General features: G+C 44.2%; 1 protein-coding gene across 4 annotated transcripts in view; it reads right to left on the bottom strand.

Annotated features, from left to right (window-relative positions):
* Nucleotides 1-14,663, bottom strand: part of LOC106550713 (vascular endothelial growth factor receptor kdr-like) — a 241,718-nt gene that overhangs the window by 9,952 nt on the left and 217,103 nt on the right. For all 4 annotated transcript variants that reach the window (XM_087728031.1, XM_087728032.1, XM_087728034.1 and 1 more), the window contains 5 exons: nt 9,239-9,338; nt 8,078-8,183; nt 6,673-6,797; nt 5,706-5,784; nt 4,861-4,961 (listed from right to left, as the gene is read on the bottom strand). In XM_087728031.1, coding sequence (XP_087584157.1) covers nt 4,861-4,961; nt 5,706-5,784; nt 6,673-6,797; nt 8,078-8,183; nt 9,239-9,338 — 511 coding nt within the window. The remainder of the gene's footprint in view (nt 1-4,860; nt 4,962-5,705; nt 5,785-6,672; nt 6,798-8,077; nt 8,184-9,238; nt 9,339-14,663) is intronic.

The raw sequence follows: 14,663 nt of genomic DNA, 5'->3' as shown, positions 1-14,663 counted from the left end.
ATCCTGCAAAGGTGACAACCAAGGCATCAGATTTTTGGAGTTTGGTCCAAAAATTAACATTAACATTAACATTAATGTACTGTAATTAATAGGAGGGATATGGGCGATCCTTTGCAGGGAAGGGCTGAGGACTATGTCCAATTCCTGGCGGACAAAGTTGCTCGGTTTCGGGCGGACCTGGACTCCACTTCTGCAGAACCAGCCGAGGCACTAAGGGATAATCTGGCAGACCATCGCTGGATTGATTTTCAAGCTGTTACCCCTGAGGACGTGGACAAGGCGATGAGAGCTGTAGGTGCCTCCACATGTGTATTGGACCCGTGCCCCTCCTGGCTGGTTGTTAACAGCAGGGAGGTGACACGGGGCTGGATCGAGGCGGTCGTTACCGCCTCCCTACGGGAGGGGGTCTTTCCCCCCGCTTTAAAGGCGGTGGTGGTGAGACCCCTCCTGAAGAAACCATCCTTGGATCCAGCCGTTCTAAATAACTACCGTCCAGTCTCCAACCTCCCCTTTGTGGGGAAAGTTGTTGAGAAGGTGGTGGCCTTTCAGCTCCAGCGGTCCTTGGAGGAAGCCAGTTATCTTGATCCATTCCAGTCAGGCTTCAGGCCGCAGGGTTCGGTCCTGTCCCCCCTCTTGTTCAACATCTACATGAAACCGCTGGGCGAGATCATCCGACGGCACGGGATAAAATACCACCAGTACACGGACGATACACAGTTGTGTCTGTCCGCCCCGTGCCAACTCAGTGAAGCGGTTGACATGATGTGTCAGTGCCTGGAGGCTGTTAGGGTCTGGATGGGGATTAACAAGCTTGCACTCAATCTGGACAAGACCGAGTGGCTGTTGTGCTTCCCTCCCACTAATTGGCCAAGTGTTCCATCTCTCAGGCTGGGGGGTCAAATGATACGCCCCTCAGACAGGGTCCGCAACTTGGGAGTCCTCCTGGACCCACAGCTGACTTTTGAACAACACTTGTCAGCTGTGACCAGGGGGGCATTTGCCCAGGTTTGCCTGGTGCACCAGTTGCGCCCCTACCTGAACCGGGAGGCTCTCACAACAGTCACTCGTGCCCTTGTGACCTCTAGGCTGGAGTACTGCAATGTGCTCTACATGGGGCTGCCCTTGAAGAGTATTCGGCGACTTCAGCTGGTCCAGAATGCAGCCGCGCGAGTGATAGTGGGTGCACCACGTTTCACCCACGTAACACCTATCCTCCGCGAGCTGCACTGGCTGCCTGTTGGTCTCCGGGTCCGCTTCAAGGTGCTGGTTGTCACCTATAAAGCCCTTCATGGTATTGGATCTGGGTACTTGAGAGACTGCCTACTGCCAATTACCTCCACTAGACCGATAAGATCGCATAGATTAGGCCTCCTCCGAATTCCATCAGCCAGCCAATGTCGGCTGGCAACTACCCGGAGGAGAGCCTTCTCGGTGGCTGCTCCGACCCTCTGGAACGAACTCCCCGTGGAGATTCGTACCCTCACCACCCTTCAGACCTTCTGCACCGCCCTTAAAATCTGGCTGTCCCAGCAGGCCTGGGGCTAAAGACCCTAACCCCGCCCGAATGGTATGACTGTTGTGCTTTCTTTTAATAATGTATTGTCTTATGTCTATAACTTGTTTGTTACCCCTTCCCCCTTGAACTGTGAGCCGCCCTGAGTCCGCTCAGGGAGAAGGGCGGCATACAAATAAATTAATTCCAATTCCAATTCCAATTTTGAATTATATAGATTTAATGTAAAATAATATTTATGTAATAGAAATTAAATAAAACCAATTAAAATAGTGATATATTATGACAGGTTTATCGTCTGTAGCAAATATTTGACAGTGCTCAGATTGCTGAAGCTGCAGGGCTAAGATAATCAGTCAATTGCAAAAGGCAGTTTTACTTACAACATAAAACATAGAATAACAGGGTTGGAAGGACCTTGGAGGTTTTCTAGTCCAATCCCCTGCTTAAGCACTAGACCCTATTCCAGTACAGGTAGTCCTTGACTTACAATAGTTTATTTAGTGACCATTCAAAGTTATAATGGCACAGAAAAAGTGACTTATGACCATTTTTCACACTTGTGACTATTACAGCATTCCCATGGTCATGTGATCAAAATTCTGATGCTTGGCAACTGACTCATATTTATGACGGTTGTGGGTCATGTGATCAGTTTTTGAGATCTTCTGATAAGCAAGATCAACGAGGAAGCCAGTTTCACTTCACAACCATGTTACTAACTTAACAACTGCAACAATTTACTTAACAACTGTGGCAAGACAAGTTATAAAATGAAGCAAAATCCACTTAACAAATCTTACTTAACATAACTCATGGGCTCAGTTGTGCTTGTAAGTTGAGGACTACCTACAATTACCTTTATAGGTAATCATAGTACCTTCAATATTATTAAACAACACCTGTCTATCCCAGATGCTTTGGGAGCACTCGATAGGTAGACAACAGTGCCAAATCCCGTCTAAGCATCTGGTTGATTTGATTGATTTTGATTTATTGCATTTCTATGCCGCCCTATTCCCAGAGGGACCCAGGGCGGCTCACAAACCAAAGTAAGGGGGGGGGAATACAAACAGGAGGAAAAAAACAACGGACAAACAACTACAACAATTTAAAAAAAAAACACTCCACAACCACACAATTCGAGCGGGGCGGGGAACTCGTCAGCCCCAGGCCTGTTGGAACAACCAGGTTTTAAGGGCTTTGCAGAAAGCCTGAAGGGTGGTGAGGTCCGAATCTCCACGGGGAGCTCATTCCAGAGGGCCGGAGCAGCCACAGAGAAGGCCCTCCTCCAGGTGGTAGCCAATCGGCATTGGCCAGTAGATGGAATTCGGAGGAGGCCTAATCTGTGGGATCTGATAGGTCTGTTGGAGGTAATTGGCAGCAGGCGGTCTCTCAAGTACCCAGGTCCAATACCATGAAGGGCTTTATAAGTGACGACTAGCACCTTGAAGCATATCCGAAGACCAATAGGCAGCCAGTGCAGCTCACGGAGGATAGGTGTGACGTGGGTGTACCGAGGTGCACCCACAATCGCTCGCGCGGCTGCATTCTGGACAAGCTGAAGTCTCCAAATGCTCTTCAAGGGCTGCCCTATGTAGAGCGCATTGCAGTAGTCCAGTCCTGAGGTCACAAGGGCGCAAGTGACTGATGCGAGGGCCTCCCGGTTCAGGTAGGGACGCAATTGGTGCACCAGGCGAACCTGGGCAAATGCCCCCCTGGTCACAGCCGACAAATGGTGTTCTAAAGTCAGCTGTGGGTCCAGGAGGACTTCCAAATTGCGAACCCTGTCTGAGGGGCGTACAGTTTGACCCCCCAGCCTGAGAGATGGAATACTTGGCCAATTGTTGGGAGGGAAACACACCAGCCACTCGGTCTTGTCCAGATTGAGTGCAAGCTTGTTAATCCCCATCCAGACCCTAACAGCCTCCAGGCACTGACACATCATGTCAACCGCTTCACTGAGTTGACACGGGGTGGACAGATACAACTGTGTGTCGTCCGCATACTGGTGGTATTTTATCCCGTGCCGTCGAATGATCTCACCCAATGGCTTCATGTAGATGTTGAACAAGAGGGGGGACAGGACCGAACCCTGCGGCACCCCATACTTCAGGGGCCTAGGGGTCGATCTCTGTCCTACAACTAACACCGACTGCGATCTATCCGAGAGGTAAGAGGAGAACCACCAAAGGACAGTGCCTCCCACCCCCACCTCACGTAACCGTCGCAGAAGGATACCATGGTCGATGGTATCGAAGGCCGCTGAGAGGTCAAGGAGCACTAGGACGGAGGCATGACCCCCGTCCCTGGCTCTCCAGAGATCATCAGTCAGTGCGACCAAAGCAGTTTCCGTGCTGTAGCCAGGCCTGAATCCAGACTGAAAGGAGTCTAGATAATCGGTTTCATCCAAGGACCGCCGGAGCTGAGAGGCCACACTTTCTCGACAACCTTCCCCACGAAGGGGAGGTTGGAGACTGGACGATAGTTGTTTAAGATGGCTGGATCCAAAGATGGCTTCTTCAGGAGGGGTCTCACCACTGCCGCCTTTAATGCGGGGGGAAAGAACCCCTCCTGAAGGGAGGCGACAACTATCGCCTGGATCCAGCCCCGTGTCACCTCCCTGCTGTTCGCAACCAGCCAGGAGGGACACGGGTCCAGCGCACAAGTGGAGGCACTCACAGCTCCCATGGCCTTGTCCACTTCCTCAGGAGTAACAAGTAGAAAATTAATCCAGAGATGTCGCTCCAGATTCTCCCCTGGTGCCTCGGCTGGCTCTGCGCAATTGGAGTCCAGGTCCGTCTGAAGCCGAGCAACTTTGTCCGCGAGAAATTGGACGTATTCCTCAGCTCTACCTTGCAAAGAATCGCTCGTATCCCTCCTATTCAGGTTCATTATGCGATCAGCTATAATAATCAACAATACTCCTTTCTGGACAGATGACTAGGCCACAGCTATAGACATGGAAGCCATGAAGAAATCAGGGAATATCAATATTTTAAAATGATAGAAAACATTTGTAGCTTGGGTGGTAGATGGGGTGTTGTTTTGTTCTCTGGGTCTGCTGTTTACCTTTCAAACATTTCACCACCAGCCAACAGGACTTTGGCTGAAGGGTCTTGTTCTTCTCCACTTTTATTGGTCACATGTGGTCATGTGGCTGAGGAATCACGTGATGACTTTCACATGACATCACCAGCCGGTCACATGTCCACCAATCACATGATCACATGAGATCAATAAAAGAGAAGAACTGAAACTTCAGCCGAAGTCCCACTAAGGAGGTCATTTAGCCTGGTGACTGTTTACTTCGGAAACAAACCACTGCCAATAGTATCAATACTTACGCAAGAGCCATGATTCCATAGGGCCAGGATCGGATCTCCAGCCTCTTCCGGCTCTTGATTTCATCCAGGGTCAACACCATCCCACTGTCCGACTCACCGTCCTGCAGAAGAGGGGGAAGAAGAGACTCAGGACATCCTTATAAAGGCTCCTCATTCCAAGCCAGAGGCTGGATCATTTGAGCTCCAGAAAAAGACTTCTTCCCAGGTTTTTCACTGGCTTTTTGCTGCCTTTTAATTGTCACACAGCTTTAATTTTTTTTGAAACCTGTCTTAACACTGGCTAGATTATACAGCGAGTTTTTATTTTGCACTCTCATATTCTGTGTTTCCCCTGGATAATAGTGGCCAATATTTTCTTCTCCTTTTCCATCTCTCCAGATTTGCTTACTTGGCTGGCAAATTTACCAACCTATTATATCATATTGCAATCACACTTATATACTGCTTCACAGTGCTTTGGAGCCCTCTCTAAGAGGTTTACAGAGACAGCCTCTTGCCCCCAACAATCTGGGTCCTCATTTTACCCACCTCATGAAAGGCAGAATCAACCTTGAGCTGGTGAGGATCCAACTCTTGTCAGTGGACAGAGTTAGCCTGTAACAATCCATTCTAACCACTGCGCCACCATGGCAGGATAAACCCATAAATGGTAATGCAAAATATTAGGTAAATTATGTGCCTATTGGTATTCTGTATCATTGGATAACTTCAATTATTTGTTGCTTTTCAGCTAGTTATTAACATTCAGGGATAGATTTCCTAGCTGTTTCCTGTTTGCAGATTTCCACCTTACAGTAACCACTTCCAGGTGGGCAGAGAAAAACACATATTTGATTCAAGCTCACCTCATGTATCATTTTCTCCTTCTCTACAGGCACCTCATCAAAGGTCTTCACACTGAGTGGCCGGTTCTTGGAGTTAATGCTGAAAATAAAGAGGAGGTAAGATTTTGGGTTGCCCACACATGGCCATTAGTGTGTGTGTGTGTGGGGGGGTGTAGTTGACATAAGGACCAAATTTTCTGTCTATGCATGTGAAAGCAAGATACCAGGGGGGAAAAAGCATTGTGATAATCATCATTTTTGCTCTTCTCTGCGCTCTTTCTAGAGTCTCAACACTTTTGTATCCTGGTGAACAAAATGAGGCACAGTATTCCAAGTATGGTCTGACCAGCGCAGTATATAAAGCAGTACTGACACTTCTCATGATTTTGATACTGTCCCTCTATTGATGCAGCCTAAGACTGCACTGGCTCTTTCAGCAGCTGCAGCATACGGCTGGCTCATATTTAAGCCACCTGGTATGTTCTTAGGAATAAAGGAAACAGACGGTAAGAGGTCAGATAGTTGGAGAAGCTTCAAAAATACAGTGGAGGGACAATTTAGTTTCCACTGCTATCCACCTTTCCTTCCGGGTACTTATTTTGCACTATAAAAAAACATAGATTTCCATTAATTCCTTTGGAGATGCTGAAAAAAAGAGATGTGTCACCACTTCCATCACATCCAGAACTTTTAGGGCTCCTCTGAGGGCTCCTTGTTATGATGAGATCAATGGCTATGCTTCATTGATTGAACAAGGCAACATAGGGACAGTTTTGCCATTTTACAGGCTATCCTAGACTTTTCAGTAGACATATTTTCACAGTCTACAAATCTGGGCTTTCACATCTATTAGTGCCAGTCAAGGAACAATCACTGACTCTTTCAAAACACGAGAGAAAGAGGAAACAAAGAAAGAGCAGAATGAATCAATAAGATGGTCATTTCTGGTTAGGAAAAGGTTTTTCGTTGCTTGGAGTTGCTTCCTTACCTTGCTTCTATAGCACTCCAGCGGTGAATGAAGTTGCTCACGTTCTCTTCCAAGATGCAGAGCTTGGGGTTGGACTCTCCTTCAGGACACAAGGTGATGTTCAGTGGGATATAGTCTTTCCCATCCTTGGGAAAAGAAAACAGGGGAAGCTTAAGCTTCTTTTCCTTACTTATTTCAGAAATCATTAACGGTCACATTCCTCTAATTCTCTTAGGAGATCCCTTTACCTGAAGCCTTCAGGAGATTAAAAATTTCATTTTCTGGGACGCAGCAGTAATATTTTGGCAAGGTACCAGCAATGATATTTTGTCCAGCATCCACTTATCTCTGAGTATTTCTAAGGTTATCAAGAAAGTTTCCAACTGGCCCATTGGCCCAATGTCACCTAGTTGGCTTTGTGCCTAAGGCAAGACTAGAACTCACAATCTCCCGTTTTCTAGCCTGATGCCTTACCCAAACTGGCTGAGATTTCATATTTGAAGCCTTAATCCAGATGTTCTACATTCCAGCTCTCATCATCCACAACTAGGGGTGATGGGAGTTATAATCCAAGAATGTCTCAAGGGCCACAGCTTATGTACGCTGCCTAAACTACTAAATTTCTTTGCTTCCTTTCCCTTGTGGTTCCTTTGCTCAACACTTATCTGTGTACCAAAATCTGTTAATCTTCCAAGGAGTCGAATGTGAAGAAATAAAGCTTAGACTAGTGAGGATAGAACATAGAATTATAAGACTGGAAGGTACCTTGGAGGTCTTTTAATCCAACCCTCTGCTCAAGGCAGGAGACCTTATGCCATCCCAGTCAAATTGTTGTCCAGTCTATTCTTGGAACCTCCAGTGATGGAGAACCCACAACTCCAGGAGACAAGCTGTTCCATCGATTAATTATCCTTACTATTAGCACTGTTCTCCATACTTCTAGGTTGAATCTCTTCTTAAGAACCCATTGCTTATCTTGCCCTTAGGTTCTTTGGAGAATCAAACAATCATCTTCTCTCTGGGACAGCCTCTCAAATACCAGAAGACAGTTATCATGTCCTCCCTAATCCTTCTCTTCAATCAACTGTTCAATGTTCTTGAGATCAAACTGAAGATGTAGAAGAGCATCATGTTCAACTGGAGACATGGAAGCCCATCCTAGCATCTACATAATCCATATGTTAGCCCATTGAGAAGAAATTCAGAACATTATGTCACAAACTAATTATTTTTTGCTATGTTTCTTTCATATTATTTAAATACCAGCATTTCTTTAGCTGTTTGCAACACTCTTAAGAAACCATGTCTGGCCCTCCTTATTTACACAATTATAAATCTTGTCCTTTTAAAGTCTAACTTTTGGGAAGTCTAACTTTTGAAGTTGAAACATTTTCCACCCAATTGGGACAATTCTCTTGTACTTTACCTGCTGTACATTTGCCTGGAGCAGATCCCCTAAACGTTCCACAAGGTTGGTAAAAGTGGGCCTCTCTGTTGGGATGCTGTGCCAGCAGTCCAGCATGGTCTGGTAGCTGCAGGGAATTAAAAAACATGGTGGCTGAATTTTAAAACTGACAAAGAGCCATTAATTCATTCTTCTACCAGGTTGTCCTGTGCCCTGATGGGCCATCAGAATTATTTTTTTAAGATGAGGGAGGAGCAACAGATAACATTTCAGTCCAAATGTCCACTTGGGGTGGCACGAAGTTCTTTCTTAACAGCACGGCTTTGATGCATTAACTCAGGCAGGCAGTTCTGTAGTTCAGGTGTGCCCTGGAAAGACCCACTGCCTTTAAAAAGAATACGGTGTTATTATTAATTTAATGTATCAGCAACCCAATTCCCAAACAATTCTGGTGTCCCTGAGGATTTTACTCCACTAGTTGCTGACTATAGGGGGCGCTGCTCACCTCCCTTTCAAGGCCACATGCTGTCTGAAGGTATTTCCAGGGTCACGTGGCCAGCATGACATCACAGAGCGCTGTTACCTTCCCACCCAAGTGGTACCTGTTCATCTACTCGCATTTCATTGCTTTGAACCTCTAGGTTGGCAGGGGCTGGGGCAAGAAACAGGAGCTCACTCCATTGCATGCTGCTCGGGTCTTGAACCTGGGCTGCCAGCTTTCCAGCCAATAAGCCCAGCATCTTAACTGTGAGACATCATGCCACCTCCCCCAACAACTCTGGACAATCTATTATTAAATATTGAATGAAATTTGTATCCAGTATATCCAAATGTTTTCAGGGGATTATTTAAAACAAAAAATTATTGCCCGTTGTGTCTGGCCTGGACTGAGAAATCCCAAAGCTGAGCTAATTAGTGTGAATGAAGCTGGATGTAAAGACTTAGTTCCTAACTGTAGATTCTGGAGTTGCTTCATACACACAGCATTTTGTGGGTACTGAGTCTCTAGGAAGAGATTTATCTTGGAGCAGAAGGAGATGTGGTCGAAGGTATCAGACCGCCCTCAGAAGAAATAAAGGTTCTTGAAGAAGTCAAGGCACACTTCTTGTTCTGGATTTGTGGAAAATATGAGGGAGCAGAGCAACAATATAAAGATATCTAGAAATGGATGGGGAAGCTTACATTTCTGAAGTGGAGTACTCTGGAGACCTCATCCGGGTTCCTTCTTTGAGACGTCGACAAAAGTCCTCATCAATCTGGACCCCTGGATATGGAGAAGCCCCTGTAGGGATAAACATGGAGCAATGATGTCCATTCAAAAATATAGTGTTATTATGTCTCTTCCAGAGGTTCTATAACCCTAAGGGAAAGGAGTCTGTGTACCGTATGTATTTGTGTATGCAATGCAGCGAATTTTGCTTCCTTGATCATGCACTGATTACCGTTAGAAGTTTGAGATCTCTCTCCTCATCAGAGGCATGGTGTCATGATCTTTAGGAATAATTAAAAATGCTAATGCTTAGAATTTGGCTGGAACAACTTATTTCACATCCTATTTTGGCTTTCATTAGTTGTAGAAGAAAGAGAATCTCAGAACAGGCCTTCTTTAGTTACATTGTAACTCCAGAGCAAATGTTTGCTCTGGAGAAGATTAAGGTATTTCCTAAAAGCCTTTGGCTGTGAAGTCAGGGACAACTGCAGAAGTGGTGGGTTCCAGATCCAGGCCTGGCATTGTCCAAATGGATGCGCGCACTGTATGCATGGGTCTTGCCATCCTGAGACACCTCCACCACACTCCAGTTGCTCAAATGCCGCCTTAGCCATGAAAGATGGCAGGGGGTCTTTGGGCCAATCACCAAGAGACAATGAGTTCTAGTCCCCCCTGGTTGAGGGACTTTGGGTCAGTCTCTCTCTCTCTCTCCCTCTCTCTCTCTCTCTCCCTCCCTCCCTCTCTCTTCTCTCTCTCTCTCTCTCTCTCTCTCTCTCTCGTTTTATACATTTGCCACCTTGAGTTATTTGTCAAAATAATAATGGCGAGATGATAGATAGATAGATAGATAGATAGATAGATAGATAGATAGATAGATAGATATAGATATAGATATAGATATAGATAGATTAGATATAGATATAGATATAGATATAGATATAGATATAGATATAGATATAGATATAGATATAGATATAGATATAGATATAGATATAGATATAGATATAGATATAGATATAGATATAGATATAGAGATAGAGATAGAGATAGATATAGATATAGATATAGATATAGATATAGATAAAATAAAACATGATTATTGGGATTTCTAGTTTCCAGGAGACAATTGTTGGGGGGGAAAGTGGATTCCTCTCCTGCTTGTTCACACTTTCTATATTCACCCAGCTGTCCTCAGTGGCAATATATTGTTGGGCTACAGGGTCTCTGGATGTTTTCTACTACAACATCCATCTGCCTTGACCATCAGCCCTACGGGTAGTGGAATCCTCTATAGGGAGACAGATGCGGAAAGAAGTCTGTTTCACTTCCCTTGCATCTAAATCAAGTTGGTATCCTTAATCTTGGATACTTTTCCAATTTGCTCCCAGATGGTGTTATATTCGTTTCATTCGTAACCCCTGAAACAAAAGGCAACTGGATGAACTAATCCTAAATTTCACATGCATCTTGTAGTGCTTTAAAAAGTTGTTTCTTTTTATTTTCTAAAGTACAAATGTAAAAAACCATGTACAACATGTACATGAGGACATATATATTATTTAACGTTTGCAAATTTTTATGTCTGTAATCAAGATGCACACACAAACACACACACACAGGCAAGCACATGTGTGTGTGTGTGTGTGTGTGTGTGTGTGTGTACGTTTTGCCACTATAATACTTTGGCATTATTTACTTTCCCATTTTGAGAACTTAGCTACTATTTAGAGAAGATTATGCAGCACAAAACAAAAGAAAGAAAATTTCCGTCTTTGGATTGTAACCATTCCGTATGACATCAGTTGTTGCTGTGCCTGATAGTTATGATTTTTTGAAAAGGGCTCTGTTAATTTAAAGTCTATGTTAAATCTGGCTTTATCTGAATTTTCCTCCAGCCAGACGGCCACCCCAATTGCCTTTTGGATTCACAGAAAAGCTGATTATAATACCATAAACGAGTAGCCGTAGCCTGTTTAATTGCTTGAGTGCATCCATGCAACCAATATTAGGAAAAAACCTCAATCCCAAATGCTTTGTGGGATAGTAAAATAACAGTCAATTTAAGGGAGCAGAAGCTACAGTTGTGTACTTCACTTTTCAATTTCACAGTCGGAAATCTGCCTCCTGATAGCTGGCTTCCTCATCAAAAGTTCATAACCAGCTGATTAAACTCAGGCTCTGTAATTGTCTCAATTCCTCCATGTCCCCCCTAAAGCGCTGCAGAATGCCATTTTTTTCATAATCTGGGCTCCCCGACGCTAAGGAAGAAACTGGAAGATTTAATCTGGTTTTAATGCAAATGGAATCTCAATTGAGGGAACTTGGTATGTCTATTTTAATTTGATCTTGACATATAAGCAGTGTTCATTTTTGGAAGGGAACTAGGTTATGATTCAGATGGAAAACCACCAGTAAATCTGAGGAAGGCAGGCTAGATTGCAAAATTAAAAAAATAGCAATAGCAATAGCAATAGCAATAGCAGTTAGACTTATATACCGCTTCATAGGGCTTTCAGCCCTCTCTAAGCGGTTTACAGAATCAGCATATCGCCCCCACAGTCTGGGTCATCATTTCACCCTCCTCGGAAGGATGGAAGACTGAGTCAACCTTGAGCCGGTGAGATTAGAACCGCTGAACTGCAGATAACAGCCAGTTGAAGTGGCCTGCAGTACTGCACCCTAACCACTGCGCCACCTCAGCTCAACTTTGAAAAACTACAGGAGGAGGCAATGGCAAAGCTCTTCCAGACTGACCCATGGAAACTTAATATCAAGTGCAAGAAATTACAAGATATGGTGGTTTAAATGACCACAGGTTTATTGCATACTAATACTCTCAAAAAGAATCTGAATTACTAATGGTCAAAGGTAATAGATAAACAAGTCAGCGGACTTCAAGAGGGGGCTGGACTTAGATCTCTTTCAGGGGTTTAGAGAGTGATGATTCAAATGGAAAGGAAGGGAAGAGTTGGAAGGGATCTTGGAGGTCTTCTAGTCCAACCCCTATTCAAGCAGAAGTCTTACACCATTTCAGACAAGTAGTTGTCCAATCTTTTTCTGAAAGCCTACAGTGATGGGACACCCACAACCTCTGAAGGCAAAATGTTCCAGTGGTTGATTATTTAACCTTTTGATCCCATTGTTTGACCATTTCATGCTGCCCTGGTTGTCTCCTACAATTGCTTTGAAAAAGAAACATTTCTCCAGCTAATATTTGCTGATGTTCCTTCCACATGTTTCTTCCATCAAGCAGAGGAAGCTGGACTGTTTCATGAGATGCTTTTCCTTCCTTTCCATTTTGCATTTTAGTCTTGAAGAGCTCTCTGCCATTCCTCCCTCCCCACTTCCTCATTCCTACTTGCAGAGTATCACTTAGGATCAAGGAAGGCAACCAATCACTCTAATTAGGACCAATCATCATATTCACCCTAGGGCTCTTTACTCAAGTTGGATGCAAAATTAGCAGCAAGAGGCAGCCAGGAAGGAAAGAACCGAAGCGGGACTAGGAAAATTTGCTGCTGGTGTGACCACATTACAGGCAGAAGAGATGCTTGTTTGGGTGTTTTTGGAGAAAATAGATAGAAATAGACATCCATTGCTTTCCATCACTTGACTTTGTGGTCATCCTGGGTCCATTTTTCTCACCAGCAAAAACCTAAATGCTCACACTCTATTTTCCAGAGCACCAGAAGGCAGGACAAGAAGCAATGGATGGAAACTTACCAAGGAGATATCCTAGAACAAAATTCCCTGACAATCAGAACAATCAACCAATGGGACAGAAGTTGCCTTCAGAAGTTGTGGGTGCTCCATCACTGGAGGTTTTTAAGAAGAGACTTGACGGACATTTGTCTGAAATGGTAGAGGGTCTCCTGCTAGAGCAAGGGATTGGGCTACAAGACCTCCAAGGTCCTTCCAACTCTGTTATTTTCTTTTCTGTTTCTTTTCCATTTTCTGCTCAGATTAGTACACAGACTCTGCCTCATCATTTTTTTGAAACTGAAGCTGAAACCCAGAACAGAGTTTCTCAATCTTGACAACTTGAAGATGTGTGGACTTCAACTCCCAGAATTCCCCATGCTGGCTGGAAGAAAAAGATGAAGGGGAAAGAACTAGTTGCACCCTTTCTGGTTAACACAGGTTGTTAATTGTTGCAGATCAGGAATGCTTCTTCCTCTTAATACAATTTGTTAGTGAGAGATGGGGTGACCAGATTCCTAATTTTCTGTCCCGAATAGGTTAACATGACTTAAAACCTTGTTAGTGGAAGGGATGAGGTGCCCATACCAAGGAATACCCAAATTGAAATTTAAATGTAGTTCATAATTCAATTTTGAAAAAACAGTGAGCGGATCCACAGTAAGCTACAGTTTGTTTAACCTTGGTTTCTTCAACAATCCACAGTTGAATGGGACTGCACACAGGTGAAACCCAAGCAATACAAATCATATTCACATATTATGTAATACTGTATATAAAGTGAGCAAGAAAGAGGTTGTAGAGACACAACAGGAAACCAAAGAAGGCGGAAGGATTGGATTCATACAACAGGGCTGAGGTAGGTTGAAGAAAGGTTATACAAGTATTCCTCGTCTTACGAAAATTTGTTTAATGACTATTCAACGTTCCAATGGCACTGAATAAAGTAACATGACCATTTTTCACACTTATGGCCATTGCCGCATCCCCAGGGTCACATGATCAAAATTTGGACGCTTGGCAACTAGCATGTATATATAACCATTGCAGTGTCCTGGAGTCAAGAGATCCCTTTTGTGACCTTCTGACAGGGAAAGTCAATGGGGAAGCCAGATTAACTTAACAACCATATTACTAATTTAATAACTGCATTGGTTCGTTTAACAACTCTGGCAAGATAGGTTAAGAAATGGAGCAAAACTCACTTAATTGTCCCATTTAGTAATGGGAATTTTGGGCTCAGTTGTGGTTGTAAGATGAGGACTACCTATACATTCATTCAGTGACCATTCAAAGTCACCTACAAAGCTGAAACTTGGGTTACCACCATCGTCCCATGTCCTTTTCCTGTTGTTTGTTCTGCCACCTTCCCCTTCCTTCCTTCCTTTCTGTCCCCCCCCCCCTATTTTTAGACTGTGATCTGCAGGGAGACAGGAAGCCCAGCTTCATATTTATTTATTACTTTCCTTCCCCAATCTGCTCAGACTCCCTTCCAGATGATTATCACCCCCAGTCTGTGAATACATTTGATGGGGGATTGGAATAGACCACCTTCATTGCTTCCAGTTTGTTGAAGGATTAAATCCATAGCTCTGACCTGCTTGATACTTGCAAATATTTGTGAACAGGACTCACATATCACCCAACTTTGCTTCTGGGAGATGCTAAATAAGGATGGTCTGTAGGGAGGGGACAGAA

This window comes from Thamnophis sirtalis, unplaced genomic scaffold (genome assembly GCF_051295495.1).
Source record: "Thamnophis sirtalis isolate CommonGarterSnake01/CBP01778 unplaced genomic scaffold, rThaSir2_p1.2 scaffold_13, whole genome shotgun sequence".
In the NCBI taxonomy this organism is placed as follows: Eukaryota; Metazoa; Chordata; class Lepidosauria; order Squamata; family Natricidae; genus Thamnophis; species Thamnophis sirtalis.
Note: the sequence above shows the minus strand (reverse complement) of the source record. Positions and strands in the feature narration are given on the sequence as shown.